The 20,862-nt window shown below is 37.4% G+C and overlaps 1 protein-coding gene and 1 non-coding gene across 2 annotated transcripts; both read left to right on the forward strand.

Moving 5' to 3' along the window:
• Positions 1–9,773: 9,773 nt before the first annotated feature.
• Positions 9,774–17,360, forward strand: LOC145584094 (uncharacterized). Its single transcript, XM_081641023.1, has 4 exons — positions 9,774–9,894; positions 10,833–10,931; positions 14,083–15,738; positions 15,841–17,360. Exons 1-4 carry the CDS (start codon positions 9,774–9,776, stop codon positions 17,358–17,360), a joined length of 3,396 nt encoding a protein of 1,131 aa, XP_081497149.1.
• Positions 10,355–10,461, forward strand: LOC145587097 (small nucleolar RNA R71). Its single transcript, XR_014101134.1, has one exon. It is a non-coding gene; the product is annotated as a small nucleolar RNA R71 (small nucleolar RNA).
• Positions 17,361–20,862: the final 3,502 nt, after the last annotated feature.

Here is a 20,862-nt window from a genome sequence, read left to right on the forward strand (position 1 = left end):
TGTAAATCACGTAAAGTGCAAGATGGATAAGCAATAAATCTCTGGATTTGTGCACATCTGGAGTAATAACAACCAGGAGTTGGAGTACACGGGGTATTAGCCATGCACTTTTCTAGAGGCCGTCTGATCTACAAGTCTCTTATTTCAAATACTTTTCAAAAACTAGGAGTTAGATGAGATCTCATACTAGCTACGGTCACGGAGTCGCGTTCGTGGTTGTTGGATGTTTTATTGATGTTTCCGAAAGGAGGCATGGGGTTTTTCTTTTATTGATGTTCCAAATGGAGCATGAAATGGACAACCTTGTCTACTGCTTAATCCAATGAATAAAATGAAATGATTTAACCACTACTAACTAGTGAAGTCTTAGTAAAACTGACAGTTAAGTCGTGTGTTGAGTCTATAATTAATGATGCGTGATGATTTAATATTAGTAGTATGCTAGGGATTTCTAATTAATTTCGTACGTTGTATGTACTCAACTTTGCTGATTGCGTGCTCTTGTGTGTCTTTCTTTGGTCATAGCCTTCGCCTTTCAATGACCCTGTTATGATCCAATTTTTACACTTGTAATATTAGGGAGCAGATTAATCAAAGGTATTTGCATAAAGTGGACTTGCATCAAGTGATGGGTAATTGAGTGGAAAGTTGGTTCTACTTATGATTTATTTCTCGCAAAATATTAAACTGTCTCAAACTCTACTTTGATTTATATACTACTTTGTTAATTGAGTTTTGAATAAGGTCCTCGATGGTTCCAACTTGTAAGATTTTATTTGGTTTCTAATTATTGGTTTGAAACTTTAATTTAATTAAACTAGTTTTCCGTTGCTAAATTCTGAAATAGCCTTAACGTCTGAACACGTGGCAGTAGCACGTCAGTAATTCTCTTGGATTTTGTTCAAGGTATTTACAGGTTTAAAAAGAGAATCATTGGGGTGTTACAACATTAGCCAATTACCATCCCAACCTAGCATGGTAAAAATGTTTGAACCAAGAGCCATCTATTTGTAGTGACCGTAAAGCATTCCCTTGGTTGAGCAATCCAAGCTGAGCTGTGTAAAAATCATCACTAAACTCAGGAATTCTAGGTTTCAACAAAAGGGGGGGGGGTTATTCACAAGATTAGGGTCTTGGGACTTGGTTGCTTTGTGTCACAATTCACTGATTGTTAATTGTGTCCCGTATCAACCTTAGTCATGGATCTTATTTATAGATCATACCTCTAAATAAGAGTCCATGTCAAGCCCAAATACCTTGTCCTAATCAAACTACTCTAGCCCAACACTCTACATGGCATGTCATAATCTCATAAGGCCTATTAATGGGCCTCTGACTTGTTTAACCCAATACCCTTGTTGTGTGTCCTCATAGGATCCATTCTATTGGGCTTTGGAATATTTGACTAGCCCAAAATTCATTTATCATATCTAGCAACAGACAATGATGACCCAAAAGAACGAACTTATTATCTCCATAATAGTGATCCTTGATATATCTAGTAATTTCACTTATCGAAGACATAATTCCTTCAATCTCCCTTTTATCTAAGACAAGTGCGCAATATTCAAGTTCTTTAAGTCAATGTGTGTCGATTTGATAATATGATTGCATCTCATGTCAATATCATATTAATCTACAAATCTTTTCTTGAAACTGAGTTCGAATTACAAAACAAATGATTACTATGTAATCCATTTAAGCGCGACCATGCATTTTCTAAATTCTCCCTCTTCAAGGGGACAAGACACATTCCTAATTAAATAGGTAGATTCAATCCAATCTTGTGGCAACCAAAGCTCACACTTAACTTTTGAAGTAAACAGGAAACATCCTTTATATTCTCCAGTTACGAGAAGACGTTTGAATGTACCATAGTCAAATCAATCATTGATTAGAATCAATGTTCCACTCATGTCAAAGGAATCCACTAATATATCTGGAAGCTCTATACTTGAACTTCAATGTATGTCTATAGTTCGATCATGCATCATTCATGCATATCCATGTGATTGGCCGAACATCACTACGCTCCTATAGCCCATGAAACTGTGCTATCCAATCAATCTTACATGCTACTCCATGAGTTCGTTGAAATCATTTATGTCCACTTTAATGAATTCGAACTAGGAACATAAATAATATATGAATATAGTTCACCTGTGGGGTTTCATTCACCAGGTTATTAACTTGATGAGCCCATCAATTCAAATTATTTTGGACATTTTATTTAATATCAAAACCAGAATTAAATAAGAGAAATAATAAATTTCTGATTAAACATAATTCTGCAAATGAATGTATTACATATGTAATAAGTTTTTCTGAAAAAACAAATACAACTTAAATTACATCATTAGCTTCAATCCAGTTGCTCTTATATGAGTCTCATGCTTAAGCAATGGAAGAAGTTTAGTAAGTGAATCAGTGATGTTCTCATCCGTATGAAATTTGTACATCTTGACATCTCCTCTGCCAACGATCTCTCGAATGAGGTGATACTTCCTCTCAACATGTTTGGATTTGAAGTGTGACCTTGGCTCCTTTTATTGAGCAATGGTGCCATTGTTGTCATAATACAACACAATTCCTTCTTGAGCACTTGGTACGATGTCCAACTCTGTGAGGAACTTCATTATCCAAACTGCTTCCTTACCTGCCTCAACTACAGCCAAATACTCTGATTCTGTCGTAGAGTCTGTGACAGTGCTTTGCTTCGAACTCTTCCAACGCACTACTCCTCCATTCAAACAGAAAATGTACCTTGACTGGGATTTGAAGTCATCTTTGTCTGTTTGGAAACTCACATCCTTATAGTGACAGGCTAAAGTCGTATCACCTAATCAAAAGTATTACCTAGATTCTCTAACTAAAGTAGATAGGAAATTAGGGTGGAATCCACAGGGAAACAAGTCTTTCTATTCCTAATTAATTAAAGCAATCTGAATTATTAAGTAACAAATTATTATTATCGAATGAAAATAAAACTACTAAGATTAAAGGTAGAGAGAAATCAATGAATAAAAGACCTAGGGCATAGGTTCACCAATAAATAATACTCCAGGGTAAAACATAACAATCAATCATCAATACATCAATTAATCAGATCATAAAGGGCTTTCGCTACATATTACAATCACAGAATTAATCTACCGGTATTAAATCGCATCTCTCAAATCTTGACTTAACCATTTATAAATTAACCTGCCTATTGAAACTAAGCCTAAACATCAATTCTCATCTCTCGAATCTCGAATCAATATTACTAAAATCATACATATTAAACCTGCGCAAGTCTAATTGCATAGCATTAAATCAATCAATAGGAAATTAATCTAGCATTGAAAATCAACAACAATAAATTACCCCTTCATATTATTTATGGATACCCACAAACCCTAGAAAGAAAACTACTCACACATAATTAAATCTAAACTAATCAAAGCAATTAAACAAGTCATGATGAGATAAAGAAATTAAATTACTGAAAATAATAGAGAAGGAATTGTTACCAAAATTAACAAAAATAATGGACTAAATTAAGAACAAAGTTATAGAGTTGTAGAGAGAGAAAAACAAGAGAGAAGTTTAATCTAAAAACTAAGTAGTGAGAGAAAAGCTAAGAGAAGAGGTTTTTGTAGTACTAAACTTGCTTAACAAAAATGTATTTATATTAAACTAGAAAATCCTAAGCTTAAACGAACTAAAACGACGCTTAATCTTCCTCCAGAAACACGCGCCCGGTCGGGCTCGCCTTTTTCAATCGTTAAGCTTCTCTCGCGCCCAGTCGAGCGTGAGATCGGGCAAAGGCCTCTTTTCTTCTTCCGCCCCGCCCGGCCGGGCGCACCTTAGGGCGAGGGCGGCCTGATCAGGCGAGGTTCTTAGGCATGGGATTGGATTTCGATTGAGCTCCGATTCTTCGGCCCAATCCTGATTTCCTCTTTGGGGATTTAATACTCGTTCCAAATGCCTCGGTATCCCATGCGTCGAGCCCTTAATCACCGGTTCGATGACTCTAACCGGCCTTGGGCTACGAAAAGTGGTTGTGCTCCTCCAATGCTCGTAGTTGCTTCATAAAATCCCGGGAAAATGCTCCAATTGTGTAATTCCCTACAAAACTCAACCAAAACTTCGAAAACACTAGAAAACACCAATTAGTAATAAAAGTGGCTCTAAAGAGCCAAAAACACCACCAATTATGACCAAGGGACGGGGGTAAAACACTATATAAAATAGACATATCAAACTCCCCCAAGCCAAACCTTTGCTTGTCCCTAAGCAAAGAGCTCATCAATGAATATATAAAACATGCCTCACCCCAAATATTCAAAATTAAGAGCAACCAATTCAAGGCAAATCTAACAACATGCATTAACATCAACCAATATCATCCATCCAATCACTCATCCTCCCTAACAATTGTCAAATAGAGCAAACCACAAGAGCATATAGAATTCAAAACTAGTGCTCACACACTCAACTCTAATTTATGTGGCGAGTAAAAGATGTACTCGATCGCTCTCCATCCCAACCCCTTTATGTAAACAATGCCCTCCCAACTCACACTCTCGTGTGTTTAAGAAAACATGCACTCAACCTAATAGTCGACTCTAAATATGTCAAGTCATTCTTCGCATTGATAACCAACTAATTTCACACACACACAACTCTATGCACAAAGGTCGGAAGGTCTTTAAAGCTTGTAATATAAAGCTAGGGTAAAGGTAGGATAAATTTGGGAAAATGTGAGAGTAAAACCATGCATAAGGGAGCCAAATCCTAATAAAACCAAGGTCAAAAATAAATAATGACCAAACATCTCCAACACAACTCAACTCTACTCTACAAAAATTCACCAAACAACCAAATTAATAATTCACAAACTCACCATCACTTACAAATACAAATTCACTCATAAAAATATGATATTATAGAATTTGAGTGAACAAACAAACTTTGAACTATTTCTTTTTGAATTCTTTTTTTTTTTTTTTCTTTTGAGCAACCTTCACATAGAACATTTGAACATTAAAACAATTTTTTTCTCTTTTGCTCTTTTTTTTTCTTTTGAAGTTCACTTTTTTTCCTATTTTTTTTTCTTGAACTTCTCTTTTTTTTCACTATCATGCTTTATTTTTTCAAGAAAATTTAACTTTCAAGATCATCAAAATCAAGAACAAAACAACTCCTCATATCCACCCAAATTGTGCAAATAATAAGCACATCACAAAACTCCCTCACCTCACTTACTAATAGCTCCCCCAAGCCAAGCTTGGAACTAGTAACCAATGGGGAAAATCGGCTTGTAATGTAGCTAAATAAACAATAAAAAGTCAAGGCAACAACATGGGTAGCAAGAAGGGAACAAATGTATCTAAAATCATCTGAAGGTCACCTAAAAGAACAAACGCCTTCGTCCTCCTCAATGTGCATAATAATGAGTCATACAAACATTACTCAAAGTTAAAAACCAATACTTAACTTCATTGACATACCATGAACTAACACACCATTCCTAACCAAATCAACTGGTCAAGCACTATATTCACAAGTAGTTGGACAAAACTGACGCATGTTAAGGCATCCAAGCAATAAAATATCAAATCATGGCTAACCTATTCACAATGTTCATCATCATATACCAAGAATCAAAACAATTTTCAAGTATGGGGCACAGGGAAGCATGATTTACAATTCATTGAAACGTATTTTTGTATTTTTTATTTTTCAAATTTTTTATTTTTTTTGTATTTTTTTCAAAGCAATAAAACTATACTAGAAAGAAATAAATCTAAACTAAAATACACCAAAAATAAGAGAAAGAGAAGAAGAAATATACCATCATCCAAAAATCTCCCCTAAGCCAAGATCAAACAATGTCCTCATTAGCTCGGGAACTAGCCCAACATGGCTAATCCTCAGCATCATCATCCATAAAGCCAGATCCTCCGCCGCTACCACCTGCACCACCAGAAGAACTACCACCAAAATAGTTAGGGTCATAAGTCCCCCCCGGAGGCCCCCTAAAAGGAATGTCTTGGCCATATCCATGAAAGGCCGAGTAGTCTATGTAAATACCATGGGAGGTGGGATCGACGTATCCCTGGGGTGGTGCCTGAAACCAGTCAAGGTAGAGAGCATCGTTGGGAATAGCACCCCAACGAGTATAGTCATCAAACATAGGGTATAAAGCCCTACCCTAGTTGTTCTCAATGTATCTCAAACGTTGGTGTATAGAACCAACCATCTGTCTAATCTCCCCATAGTTCCCCTCAATACGGCCTAAGGCCTGCCTTATGCTCTGGAGATCCCATACGGTTTCTATGTCTTGCCTAGGGGGAGGTGGAGGCATATGAGGTGGGGAATGTGCTACCATAGGCTCAGGCTGGGGTGGAGGTGGTGGAGGTGCTTGCCCCTGGGCATGGGCAACTAAAGCAGCATACGTATAAGACTCTTGCCCGGGAAAGGCGGTCAAATCAGGGTTAGGGAGGGGAAAGATAGGCAATGGTTGTTCCGTTCCTACCCTAAAACACATTAAAGGGGATTTGGCTATCCATCTGTACCCAACCCAAGTCCTCTAGATGCCTAGTGGTCATGTATGTATCCCCCCTACAATTAGTGAGACCATGGGCCCTAGTCTCACTAAAACCGGCCTTCTTAACTGTTATCCTAGTAATTAGGCCTCCTAACCGGATAGGGGTACTGGCTATGGTACTAGCCGTGGCATGCCTACTCAAATGGTGGATGATGTATCTACCAATTTTCAATTTACCATAACCAAACACATAATGTCCAATAACAGCTAGCTCGTTAGTTTGTGCATTGTGTGGCTCATTCCTACCTAGAAAACAAACACCCGAAAATCTTTGGAAAATTTTAGGAACGGGGTGATGAATAGGTCGGGCACTAGCATGTTAAGAGTTCGGGGCGGGTAAACCAGTTAAAACATGATAAATATACTCCATTTTATAGTGTTCATGCCAATGGTGGGGGAGTTCGGATTCCATATCAAACAATTTACAAAATTCAACATAAGTTAAACTAATATTCCTATTGTTGAACCTTAAATGCAAATTTGGCCCATTTTTGCTATTTACAACATTCAAAGAGAAAACAAATTCACAAGTCAATTCACGATACGTAGGATAATGCATGTCAACAAATTATCTCATTCCTATATGGTTCATGAATCTTCTAACATAATCATACAATCCTAGGGAGTCAAGAGTAGGGCGGTGTAACCACCGAGAAGAGATTACCTCACGCTGATAGAGCTTTTCGAGTCGTTCCCGTTGTGTTGGGGTTGTAATTCGGATGGTTGGCCACTGTGGAAATTTCAAATTCGGATCATACTCTTGGTTCAAACTAGAACTCTGCCCAATTAGCGTTCTTGCCTTCTTTGAAGCCATTTGGGAATATGGGTTTTTAAAAAAAAAATTGTTTGGAATTGGGTAAAATTGGTGTAGGAATGTAGAGGATGAAGAGAGGAGAAGAAATATGTAAAAATTTTTGAATTTGGGTAAGAATTGGAGAGGAGATCTTAGAGAGAAGGTAGAGAATTTAAGGTTTTAGAGAGAGAAAGAATGGTGGAAAGAAGAATAAGGAGGAAAGAAAGATGGAGGAAGAAGAAAGAAGAAGAAAAGAAGAAAGAGAATCCGGATGGGGGTGTGTCGCGCCCGGTTTGGCGCCTGGTCGCCCGATCGGGCGATCTGATGATACGATGTTGCCCCTTCTCGCGCTCGGTCGGGCGCCAGCTTGCCCGATCGGGTGAGCATCCCTTTGAAAATTCCTTCGACTCTCGTGCTCGGTCAAGCGCCCTCTCGCCCGATCGGGTGAAATAAAGCTCCGTACTGGTCAACTCTCTCGCCCGGTCAGGCGCCATCTCGCCCGGTCAGGCGAAATTTATTGATTTTTTGTCCTTGCTCTCGCGCCCGGTCGGGCGGAGCTTCGCCCGGTCGGGCGAATTTCTTCTTTTTAAAACTCTATTCTCGCAGCACTTGAGTCTGATTTTTTTCTTCTTTTCTTGCCTCCAAATTTGACTAACCTTTTTCCATCAAACCTGTACAAAACCTTATATAACTCATTAAATTCTCTCCTCTCTCCTCACACTAAGAAAAAGAAAGAACACTAAACTAAAAAGCACAAAAATACAGGTTGCCTCCCACAAAGCGCTGGTTTATCTAAGTCCCGCACAACCCTCTTACCGCACGTCGAGAAGTTAAGATCCTTGGCCTACCACCTGGTCGGGCGGTTCTTCACCCGGTCGGGCAATATTTAGACCACGACTTTGCTTCCTGATACGCCCGGTCGGGCGCCAACTCACTCGATCGGGCGGATGTTGCTTGGCTTGAACTGGTGGTTCTTCACTACTGCTTGCAAGGGAACCCTTTTTGGCCTTTGATTGCCTTTGTTTTTCATTTGATTGAGCAATTACAACTCAATCTGGTGGAACTCTCACTATAAGCTCAGTTTTAGCAGCTTTCTCACTTTCCTCCACTTTCTTATCTTCAAAACCAAGCCCTTCACGGTAAAGGGCTCTTTCTATTGCAACAACTTCCTCTTTCCATCTGTTTGTTTCTCCTGTAGAAGATGCAACAAAAGATATCGCCTCCAAGGGATCTTTAACAAGAGCTTGGGGCTTATTAGAACAATTATCAACCACATCAATATTAAAACATTTCTCCTTTGTCATGGGGCTTTTAGGGGCATTATTCAAATTAAAAATAATTTTATATTTCCCTACTGATAGTGTCAGTTTACCACTTTTCACATTTATAATTGCTCCTGCAGTATTAAGGAATGGTCTACCCAAAATAATTGGGGTTTGCAAATCCTCAGCCATATCAAGAATAATAAAATCAACAAGTATATAAAATTTACCTACTCTAACAGGAACATCCTTTAAAACACCTAGGGGGTATTTAAAAGAACGGTCGGCCATTTGCAGAGTAATATTGGTAGCTTTTAATTTGCCCATATTTAGCTTAGAACACACAGACAATGGCATGACACTAACGCTAGCACCCAAATCACATAATGCATTATCAATCATCAGATTGCCAATATGACAGGGAATAGAAAAACTAACCGGATCTTTTAGTTTAGGTGGAGATTTATTTTGTAGTACGGCACTACATTCTGCAGTAAAAATGACTGTCTCTACCTCACTAATAGACCTTTCCTAATCAATATTTCTTTCATGAATTTAGAATATGCAGGAATCTGTGTAATTAGTTCTATGAAAGGAACCGTTGCCTGCAAATCTTTCACCATCTCCAGGAACTTACCAAACTGCTTATCTAATTTAGTCTTCAAATGTCTATTGGGGAAAGGAAGTTTGATAATTGTCTTTTGAACTTCGCTATTCTTATCTTGAGTTGCAACCTTCCCTGGAGTTGTACCCTGCAATGTATCATCAGAAATATTAGTACTACCTTGGAGCCCTGTAGGGCTATTAGCGACATTGTTTGGTTTAACAAAATCAAGATTTGCAGATTTCATTGAAACAGGTTCATCATCTCTAGGCATAAGGGGCCCATCATAGTGTGAACCACTCCTTAGGGTAATTGCAAAAGCTTGATCTGTAGGTCTTGTTGGCTGCGATGGTAGGGCTCCCTGTTGACGGGCTTGTAGACTAGAGGAAATATGGGCAATTTGATTATCTACGATTTTATTATGGGCTATGATCGAATCAATTTGAGCATCCCTACTCTCCATGTGCTTTTGCATACTAGCCAGCATCACTCTAATTTCTGACAAAGCAGGGTCAGAAGATGAGGAGGGTTGTTGTGGTTGGGTTTTCTGGCCAGAGTTGGGATGGTAATATTTCTGCTGTGGTTGTTGTGATGCTTGTGATTGTTGTGGGGGTAACGGGTTTTGAACATTGGTGCTCCGGTAAGAAAGATATGGATGGTTCTGCAGCCCAGGATTGTAGGTGTTGGAGTATGGGTCATTCTGCCTATAGGCTTGAAAGGCATTAACTTGCTCCACAAAACTCCTGCAATCTTGTTCCCAATGACCTACAATTCCACAATTTTCACAGAAAGCATCATTAGAATTATTATTAATAGCAGAAACATTAGCTATATTTGCAGTACTAAGATTATCTAATTTCTGACAAATAGAGGTTAATTGAGCTTGCAAAAAGGATACGGAATCAACACTATGTTTCCCTTTGTTAGCAAAACCTCTAGGATTCCCATATTGGGAATTTTGAATTGTCATATCTTCGATAACTTGACCTGCGTCATCAACATTAAGATTCATAAACCTCCCACTAGCTATAGAATATAAAATTGTTCTAGATGAATTTCCAATCCCATTATAAAAGGCTTGGATCAACTGCCACTGTGCTAAATTATGGTGGGGACACTCTCTCTACAGATCCTTAAATCTTTCCCAAGCCTCATATAAAGTTTCATCTGGCTCTTGGGCAAAGTTTTGAATTACACTCCTTAGTAAAGCTGTCCTCTCTACAGGATAATATTTGTTATAAAAATTCAAAACAAGAGTCTCCTAGTTAGTAATACCAAGTGCAGTTCTATTCAAACCATTAAACCACAATTTAGCCTTCCCACATAAAGAGAAAGGAAAAAGGATGTCCCTGATTTGGTCTTGTGTGACCCCAGCTTGCCTGATGGTATTGCAATATTGACAATAGTCTGCAACATGAAGATTTGGGTCTTCACCCTTAGCCCCACTGAATTGCTTCCTTTCTATCATCGTGATAAATCAGGGTTTAATCTCGAATTGCACTCTATCAAGAGTCGGAGTGGGATTGAGATGTGGAAAATTCGTCAATGACGGCTGCGAATAATTGCTGAGCGTTTTAGGTCGATTTCCTGTCATCTCTGATTCTGGTTCTGAAGAAACTTACGAACCGCTGGAATCAGATGGAGGGTCCCTAGGAATATCACTCCCAGAGCCTGCCAGTATTTGCTTGTTCAAATTCTTTTGTCTATGAAAAGAGCACTCAATCTCATTATCGTAAGAGATGTAACCTGATCTGGAACACCTGGGCATAAACAAAGAACTAGACGACAAATATGAGAACTGTCCCAAAGAACTCACGTTCTCTGGGACGAAGGAAAATAATCTAGACTACAAAAACAATTAGAAATAAAAATAAAACCTCCTCCCCGGCAACGACGCCAAATTTTGAAAGGCTAAAGTCGTATCACCTAATCAAAAGTATTACCTAGATCCTCTAACTAAAGTAGATAGGAAAGTAGGGGGAATCCATAGGGAAACAAGTCTTTCTATTCTTAATTAATTAAAGCAATCTAAAGTATTAAGTAACAAATTATTATTATCGAATGAAAATAAAACTACTAAGATTCAGGGTAGAGAGAAATCAATGAATAAAAGACCTAGGGCATAGGTTCACCAATAAATAATACTCCAAGGTAAAAAATTACAATCAATCATCAATACATCAATTAATCAGATCATAAAGGGCTTTCGCTACGTATTACAATCACAGAATTAATCTACCGGTATTAAATCGCATCTCTCAAATCTTGACTTAACCATTTATAAATTAACCTGCCTATTGAAACTAAGCCTAAACATCAATTCTCATCTCTCGAATCTCGAATCAATATTGCTAAAATCATACATATTAAACCTGCGCAAGTCTAATTGCATAGCATTAAATCAATCAATAGGAAATTAATCTAGCATTGACAATCAACAACAATAAATTACCCCTTCATATTATTTATGGATACCCACAAACCCTAGAAAGAAAACTACTCACACATAATTAAATCTAAACTAATCAAAGCAATTAAACAAGTCATGATGAGATAAAGAAATTAAATTACTGAAAATAATAGAGAAGGAATTGTTACCAAAATTAACAAAAATAATGGACTAAATTAAGAACAAAGTTGTAGAGTTGTAGAGAGAGTAAAACAAGAGAGAAGTTTAATCTAAAAACTAAGTAGTGAGAGAAAAGCTAAGAGAAGAGGTTTTTGTAGTACTAAACTTGCTTAACAAAAATGTATTTATATTAAACTAGAAAATCCTAAGCTTAAACGTATTGGGATTTGAACTATTTGTCTAGCCCAAAGTTCATTTATCATATCTAGAAACAATTAATGATGACCCAAAAGAACGACCTTATTATCTCCATAATAGTAATCCTTGAAATATCTAGTAATTGCACTTATCGAAGACATAATTCCTTCATTACTATCGGGTTGGATGCATGTTCGGGTTCAGGTCATAAAGTATTGGATCAAATCGGTTGTCGGTTAACATCAGGTTGGGTTCAGGTCGGATTACAAGTCACTAGTTTCACCCCCTTTTTTCGGGCACAGTTCAGGTTCAGATCATTGCCGGTTCAGGTCGGGTTCTCGGATCGGGTCAATATTTGACAGCTCTATCTGATATTATCCTCATGCATAGAACATGTAGGAAGATAAATAAAGAATGTAAATTGTGTAATACAGTATGTAATTAATACTTTAGGTACAATAACATGGTTATATGCATACATATGGCTTATAAAAATGACAAACATACTATGTTGTAAAAATAAAACTTTCCTTATTTGGTAAAGAGTTGCATAAATATTTTGCTTCAAAAAAAAATAAAAGTATCCTTATTTGGTAGACTCTAAAACACAACAAACGAGGTAAATTATTTATGCATCATCAAATTACGTGAAATTAATTATAAAATAACAAATCCTGTGTAACTACGTTAATATTATATTGCACATAGTTAGCTCATATCACTGTGCGGCCGGGGGATTATTGATGTGAATTACTACCACGAATAGCAACAACTACAACTACTCTATTTCCTTTGCCCTTTGTTCCCGATTTCTTGCGCCAAGCTTATTGATGATAAGCATTAAGGTTCGAAGAACGATGTGCATCTAAGATCCCCGATTTGTCCCTTATCCCATCTGTAAGTCTTTTGATTCTATAAAATACTTCTACACTAGTTTTAATCAAAAGGTATAATTTTTCATTAAATTTTGAAGCATACACTAGCCGAAAATGATGGCTACTTATTGTACTTGGGAGCATTGTGAAGAAATGACAAATAGCAAGCCAAAACATGAAGAACAAGCCACATTTTGTTCACGAACTCAAGGTTCCAAACAATGGAAAAATATTAGTTTCTTCACAAGCTTATATAGGGTGTAGGAAATATAATTAATAGCAATTAAAATATTTAAAAGGCTTATCTGGAAAATGTTGTGCCGTGACAATAGATCACTACTCTAAGTCGAATTTACCCCGCATAGGTTCACACGGACTCGTAGCAATCGACCTCTAAGGATACACGACTCCAACTCTTTGGTGTACTATGGAGAGTTAGATTGAAAACACCTTTGAACAATGCTCAATAGACTAGGAGGTCATAAAGAATCATTTTAAGAGAGGATATTTTTCACTTTTCCTATGTCTAAAATGTACAAAAGGAGATGTTTATATAGCTATGAGAGTGAACCAGATACAACGAATCTGGTCACAAATATGGCTAGCATTTAAATACTCCAATTAAGTTAAAAGCAATTTGACTTATTGAGCATAAATCAAGGAATTGGCTTAATTTTGGAAGTAATAAAAAATACGTTGACAAGGGAGAAATTAACTCGTTTGAAGCACAATCTATTTAGAGCTCTCTACCTGAACTCTAGCGTAGGATTGTGATCCAATGAGAAGGATCTTAAAATGAGAAGGATAAGAAGGAATCCTAGTCATTCGTACAAAACAATCTAATGGCTAGGATTTCTCTAGTAAGGTGAAACATAACTCAATTTCGAAAGATAAATTGCACCTCTACACCTTTACCAAAGTGGGTCATGATAATTAACTTATTAGTTAGACTCAAACTCAAACTCAAATTCAAATTCAAATTCAAATTCATCATCCCCCACAATGCACAACCATACACCTCACACAGTATTAATCTATGTAAAAGGGAAAATTAGATATGTATGTACATATGTTAAAATCCAATAATAACCATACACCTCACGTCCTTATAGAATTGAGAACTGGTGTTTGTCTGCTCCGGCGGTGCATGGTATAATTGCTACTGTTTTCTCCTTGTTCTTTCCAGGATCCCCTATGTTTGTTTTGTCTCGGAAACTCTCTGTTTCTCGAGATCGTCTCCTTGCCTGGTGCATTTCTCATAAGAAGGCTTGGGGTATTAATTGGAAGCAATTAGTTTTTGATGTTCAACAAGCTTCACAATCTCTATGTTCTCGAGCGGATCGGTGTTTATTCATTTCTACTAAAAATGAAAGGGTAGCTGAAGCTCAAGCAGCTTACGTGTTCTGGCAACAACGAGCAAAGCTAAAATGGGATGCTTTGGGGGATTCACATTCCTGTCTTTTGTCTTCCTCAGTTCAGTCAAGGAAGAGAAGAAATAGGATTTCAGGTCTTCGGGATTCTTCTGGTTGTTGGCATCGCGAGCCTGATAAGATTGCTTCCATGACTCTGGAATTTTACAAAGATCTCTATTCGGTCTCTGATCATACATCTGATTATGATACAGAGTGGTGGAATAGCCTTCAATTACCCTCTTTATCCTCTGCTCAACAAGGTTTTCTCATGAAGCCTTTTTCGTCGGAGGAGATTAGGACTGCGATTTTTAGCATTGATGATAGCAAGTCCCCTAGTCCAGATGGTTTCCCGTTAGCTTTTTTCAAAACTCTTTGGGATATAGTGGGCCCTTCAGTGGTTGAAGCAGTACAACACTTCTTTGCTCATGGTTATCTGTTGAAGGATTGGAATCGTACGTTCTTGGCTTTACTTCCGAAAGTGGACAATCTGGAGGTTATCTCTCAATACCGCCCAATAGGTTTATGTAATGTGATTTATAAGTGTGTTGAGAAGTGCCTTACAGGTCGTCTTCGTCAAGTGTTACCTAGTTTGGTAGCAGATTATCAGAATGCATTTTTTCCGGGCCGTCTTCTTTCCGATAATGCGTTGATTGCTCATGAGGTTCTTACCTATATGAATAAATCAAAAGCGAAAAAGAGCTTCTATGCAGCTATCAAGTTGGACATGAATAAAGCATATGACAGGGTCAAGTGGGATTTCCTGTTTTGGTTGCTCCAAGCTTACGGGTTTCCTCCTTATTGGATTCACATTATTCGTCAATGTGTTTCAACAGTTTCCTATCAGGTTCTGGTAAATGGTAACCCCCTCCGAGCTTTTCAACCTCAATGTGGTCTTCGTCAAGGCGACCCTCTATCCTCCTATTTATTTGTTCTCTGTATGGAGGTCCTGTCAGCTATGCTCCGCAAGGCAGAACGAGACTCTCTTTTTAAAGGAATTTGCATTTCTCGTGGAGCTCCTGCGATTTCTCACTTGCTTTTTGCCGATGATTCCTTATTATTCTTACAGATTACCTGTGAGAATCTTACGGCTCTTTTATCAGAATTCTGTTGTCTGTCAGGTCAGGTTATTAATCTTCAGAAATCCTTTGTGAAGTTTAGCCCCAACACTCCGACAGACTATCGTGATTTCCTTGCTCAAAGTTTGAAGCTTCAGCATAAGCCTACCTTGGGTTCATATTTAGGCTTACTGGAGGAGTTGGGCCGTAGTAAAGTTTCTGATTTTGGTTTTCTTATTGACAAGGTAGTTAAGCGTCTGACAAGTTTTGCCTCCTTAGGCCTTTCCTCTGCTGCGAAGTTGGTTATTATAAACTCGGTATTGGTTGCCTCGTTCAATCATGTTCTCTCGGTGTTTAAGATTCCTTCTTCGACATGTTCCAAAGTGGATAATCTTTTGGCCCGCTTCTGGTGGAAGTCGGATTCTCAGTCTCGAGGGCTTGCTTTATGATCTAAAACTCTTCTACATCTTCCTAAAGGGTTGGGAGGTCTTGGCATCCGTCGTCTTGGCACATTCAACTCTGTTCTTCTGGCTCGTCAATGTTGGCGTATTCATCATCATCCTCAGCTTCTTGTTTCCAGACTCCTTTCAGCAAAGTATCCTTCTCTTCGCTCTTTTCAAACGAGGGCAATTCCCGGGTCTTCTTGGGGTTGTCGGGGGTTGTTGCAAGGACTGTCTGTGTTGTCTGATGGTATAGCTTGGAAGGTTGGTTCTGGCTCTCAGGTTCGCATTCTTGAGGACACTTGGGTTCCTGGGGAACCTCTCTCTTTCCGTGAAAATAGTGAGACGTCTTTACCGTCTCATGTTTCTTCTATCATTAATCCGCGTTCTTACGCGTGGGACTCGACTTTAGTTCATAAGCTTTTTTATCCTTCCACAACTAGTCGTATTTTGGCTATGGAACGTCCTAGTAGGCTGATGGATGATTTTGTTTACTGGAAATTCTCAAGGGATGGCAATTTCACTACCAAGTCTGCCTATGCTATGCTGCTTCGCAGGCTTGATCACTCGGGTGGTGTAACTTCCTTCTCCTCTTCATGGTGGAACTTGTTTTGGAGTTTACCTCTTTTACCGAAGTTGCAGTGTTTTTGTTGGAAATTTCTCCAAAATGCCTTGCCTCTCAATGGGATTTTACATGCAAGAGGGATTCCAGCGGATCCAACTTGTGTTTTATGTCTTGGTAATCAGGAGACGATTGATCATCTCTTTCGTGATTGCCCTTTTGTTTCCACTCTTTGGACGACTGCTCCACATGTTCAGTCGCTTGTTGTTCGTCGAGATCAGCCATTCACTGAATGGTTTGTAAACCAAGTGTTATCTTTGCGACAAACTAAGTCTTGGGAACTGTTAATGAGTTTGGTTTCTTTTTTATGGGCCATTTGGATCGCTCGTAATCATAAGGTTTTTCGACAAGCTGTGCTTTCTCCTGCTATTGTTCTTCACATTATGCAGGACTGGGTCTCACGAAGCCTCACAGTTCGGGATTTTAAAGTTTCAGCTCTCTCGACCACTGCAGGTGGTTGTCCTAGATCTGGATCATCCTTTTCGTCCTGCTGTCTCCACGGTCCTTCCGGGTCTACATATGATATTTGCCTGGTGTTTGATGGAGCTTTTACAGCTCATGATAGCTCTGCAGGTGCTGGTTGGATTTTTCGTGACCTAGGTTCGAATATGGTATTTGGTGGTGGTTCCAGAGCTTTCCTTTCTTCCTCTGCTCTACACTCAGAATTACAGGCTTGTCTCTGGGCTCTCAAGGCTGCTGATCGTTATGGTTTCAGGCGCTTGTTGATCTACACTGACTGCTCGACTTTATTTTCTTTTCTTCAAGATAAAGGAGGTCGAGATATTTCTTGCATCTGGTTGATTCAGGACATTAGGGATATCCTCCTTAGGTTCTCAGCTTGTGAACTTTGGAAGGTTCCTCGTCAGTGGGTGGCTCCGGCTCATTGGTTGGCTATTCAGGCTCGCCGTCGCCATTTTTTGTTCTGGTCCTTTTAGTTGTTTTAGTTCTTTTCTATTGTTGTTTTTTAGTTCGTCTTGTCAAAAAAAAAAAAAAAAAAAAAAAAAAAAAAGCTTGAAAGAAAATAATTTGCCACCTAGCATTGTGGACGATTTATAGTATGCGATACAACTTGTACCCACACCCTTGATCACACGGCTTTTGATTAATTCATTTAAGAACTCGTAAATATGGAATCAACATACCCGAGCATTTTAAGAAGATTTCAAAATTCGAGTAGTATAAGTAATATATTAGCAAACTTTGTCAAATAAATAGTAACCGAATAAAGCCTTTCACTTAGCCTCTACACCCTAGGTATTTGCCAAAACCAAATTATATAATCGTACACCTCAAAAATATACAACAAAAGATAAGGTTTCACACGCACTAGAAGGCTCACATAAACTGATTATGTATATAAGCTAGTTTGACAAACATAATTGAATATTTCCAGAGGGGATTATTGATGCTAACAGCAAATTAGTTAAATAATTCAAGAATAAGGATGCACACTTGAACTTAATTGCCCAAATAAGAAATATGTAAGTATTATACTCAACTAACTTAATTTAGCTAGCAGTCCCAAAATGATATCACATAATTAGGCCCTGTTCTCTTCACCTTAAAAAAATAATATTAAGTAAAAATAAGTTCAGTTTAGTAAAATTAATTTCAGTTCAGTAAAAATAAGTTCGGTTTAGTAAAATTCAGTTGTCCTAAAGAAGAATTATAATAGAAAATCAGTAAAAATAATTTCAGTTCAGCAAAAATAATTTAAATTCAGTAAAAGTAATTTAAGATCAGCAAATATAAATTTATTTCAGTAAAAATAATTTCAGTTCAACAAAAATAAGGTGAAGAGAGCGGGGCCTTACAAGTGAGGAACTAAGATAATATTTCTCTCAGTATTTTCACTTAGTCAATAACTCAATCATTAGGAAACAAATAAAACCAAATCAATCACTTGCTCTCAAGAAGCGGTTTACATGCTTGTAAATGATTAGATGACTCACCATTTTCCATAAAACCAAATCATATTATATTTTGCTACTTTACAAAATACATCCTCCATAAATATTGCAATTACAATACACAATATCTCATAAATCACAATATCATTACCATAATAAAGCACTATTGAAGAAATTATCTACTCAAAAAGAAGTTACGAGTAACTTATAGCAAATAAAGATCCATCATAGAGTCAACTTTTATGTTCAAATCATATACTTCGTATATATATACTCCATACATGGTTCATGAAAAGTTGCCCTACTACAAAAAATCGCTATCGAGTCGCCCGTAAATGACTTAACGAGTCCCCTCAAAGGCGACTCCACATCCACCGACGCGATAGCTTCCAACTTTATGAGTCACCTCAGAGGCGACTCGATAGCTTTATATAACGCATATTAGTCGTTAAGCGACTCTACATGTTGAGCTATTGTGTCGCTTGTGTTAAAAGAGGGAACTCCATAGGTTAATCTATTATGTCGCTTATGTTGAAAAAGGCGACGCGTAAAAAATCAACATTTTTTTCCAACTATTTTTGTTAGCTCATATAATGTCAATGTTTATGGTACTTAGCATGCTTGATATCTGGTTCAGTTGAAGTTCTTGCCATATATATATATATATATATATATATATATATATATATATATATATATATATATATATATATATATATATATAAAAGATGTTGTAACGAACTATTTTAAATAAAATGTAAGTATCAACCTATCAAGTCGCTTTTTACGTATTAAGCGACTTATTAGGTAGTGGTCATATAATAAAGCACCTAACAAGTCGGACTTTTAGAGTCATCTGTATATAAGGTGCGACTTATAACATATCGAGTTGCCTCATACTTATTAGACGACTTGTTAAGTTGGGGTTAAAATCAACAAAGCACCTAACAAGTCACCTAATATACAGGAGGTGACTTGATAGGTTTACAAGTCGCAGCATATATGCATGTGACTCTATAACCCGACTTATTCGGTGGCTTAAATTAGATTTTCAAAGTCACCTGTATTTAAGGTGCAACTCATTAACCTATCAAGTCGCCTTATACATATTAGGCGGCTCATTAGATAAAAGTCATAGCTAGCAAAACTCACCTATTGAGTCGCCTAATATGTATAAGGCGACTCGACAGGTTTTTGAATCGCACCTTATGTACAGGTGACTTTGAAAATCTAATTTAAACCACCAAATAAGTCGGGTTATAGAGTCGCAGGCATATATGGGGCGACTTGTTAACCTATCAAGTCACCTCATATATATTAGGCGACTCGTTAGGTGTTTTGTTGATTTTAACGTAACCCCAACTTAACAAGTCACCTAATAAGTAATAACTATGAGGCGACTCGATAGATTATAAGTCGCACCTTATATACAGGTGACTCTAAAAGTCTGACTTATTAGGGGTTTTTTTGTAGTAGTGTTGATTGTATTAAAGGCAATTTCTTAAGAAAGAAATAATTAGGAGTATGAATTAACTAGTATGTAGCGCACTTTGCCCAAGCTATATAGTATAAGATTATAGTTATATTCACAAATCACTAACCAAAAAGGTCCATCTTTGAATTAACTAGTATGTAGCGCACTTTGCCCAAGCTATATAGTATAATAAGATTACACTTATATTCACAAATCACTAACCGAAAAGGTCCATCTTGTATCCAAATCACCTAATTAAAATACAATTTATAGAAATAAACTCTAAACAACTTAGGGTGAAAAACCAGCCGTGATACAGATGATACACAAAAGGATCATAACACTAATTAATCTACTACTTAGTACATGGATTGTACGCTCATGTTCTTAATCCGAGATTATCAATTATTAGCAAAAAATGCCCCAAGAAACTAGCACTAGACTTTTAAGACAAGAACACAATTCAATACAAACTATACTATTTAAATAACCATTAGAAAATTTTAGTTTCCACCAAACAATTATTTTTCTAGGTATAGTATAAATGTAAAAGGATCAGAATTAACAATATAGCCCCAAATTAGGAACTCTTGATAGGATTCCTTATGCATCAAAGCCTTTACACTATTAGCCATCTTAATGAAATAAATTCGACTTTAGATTGTAAAAAATATGACTAAAAGCAATTACAATATTTAAAAGGCTTATTTGAAAAGTGTCGTGGCGTGATAATAGATCACTGTCTTAAAGTCGAATTTTCCTTGTACATGTACACACGACTCGTAGCAATCAACCTCTAGGGATACACTACCCCAACTCTTCAGTGTAGAACGGAGAGTTAGATTAAAAACACATTTGAACAATGCTCAATAGAAAAGGAGGTCATAAAGAATCATTTTAAGAGAGGACATTTTTCACTTTTCCTGTGTCTAAAAGGGACAAAAAGAGATGTTTATATAGCTATGAGAGTGAGCCAGAATATGGTCACAAATTAGATCAAATACAGCTAGCATTTAAATACTCTAAAAGCAATTTGACTTATTAAGCATAAAT

This window comes from Chenopodium album, chromosome 16, assembly GCF_948465745.1.
Source record: "Chenopodium album chromosome 16, dcCheAlbu1.1, whole genome shotgun sequence".
Taxonomy (NCBI): Eukaryota; Viridiplantae; Streptophyta; class Magnoliopsida; order Caryophyllales; family Amaranthaceae; genus Chenopodium; species Chenopodium album.

Coding starts and splice junctions, on each gene's coding strand:
- LOC145584094 (XM_081641023.1), top strand. CDS start 9,774: ATGAGGAGGGTTGTTGTGGTTGGGTTTTCTGGCCAGAGTTGGGATGGT. Junction 10,932..14,082: donor ATCACTCCCAGAGCCTGCCA/GTATTTGCTTGT, acceptor TGTTCTTTCCAG/GATCCCCTATGTTTGTTTTG. Junction 15,739..15,840: donor TAAGATTCCTTCTTCGACAT/GTTCCAAAGTGG, acceptor ATCTTCCTAAAG/GGTTGGGAGGTCTTGGCATC.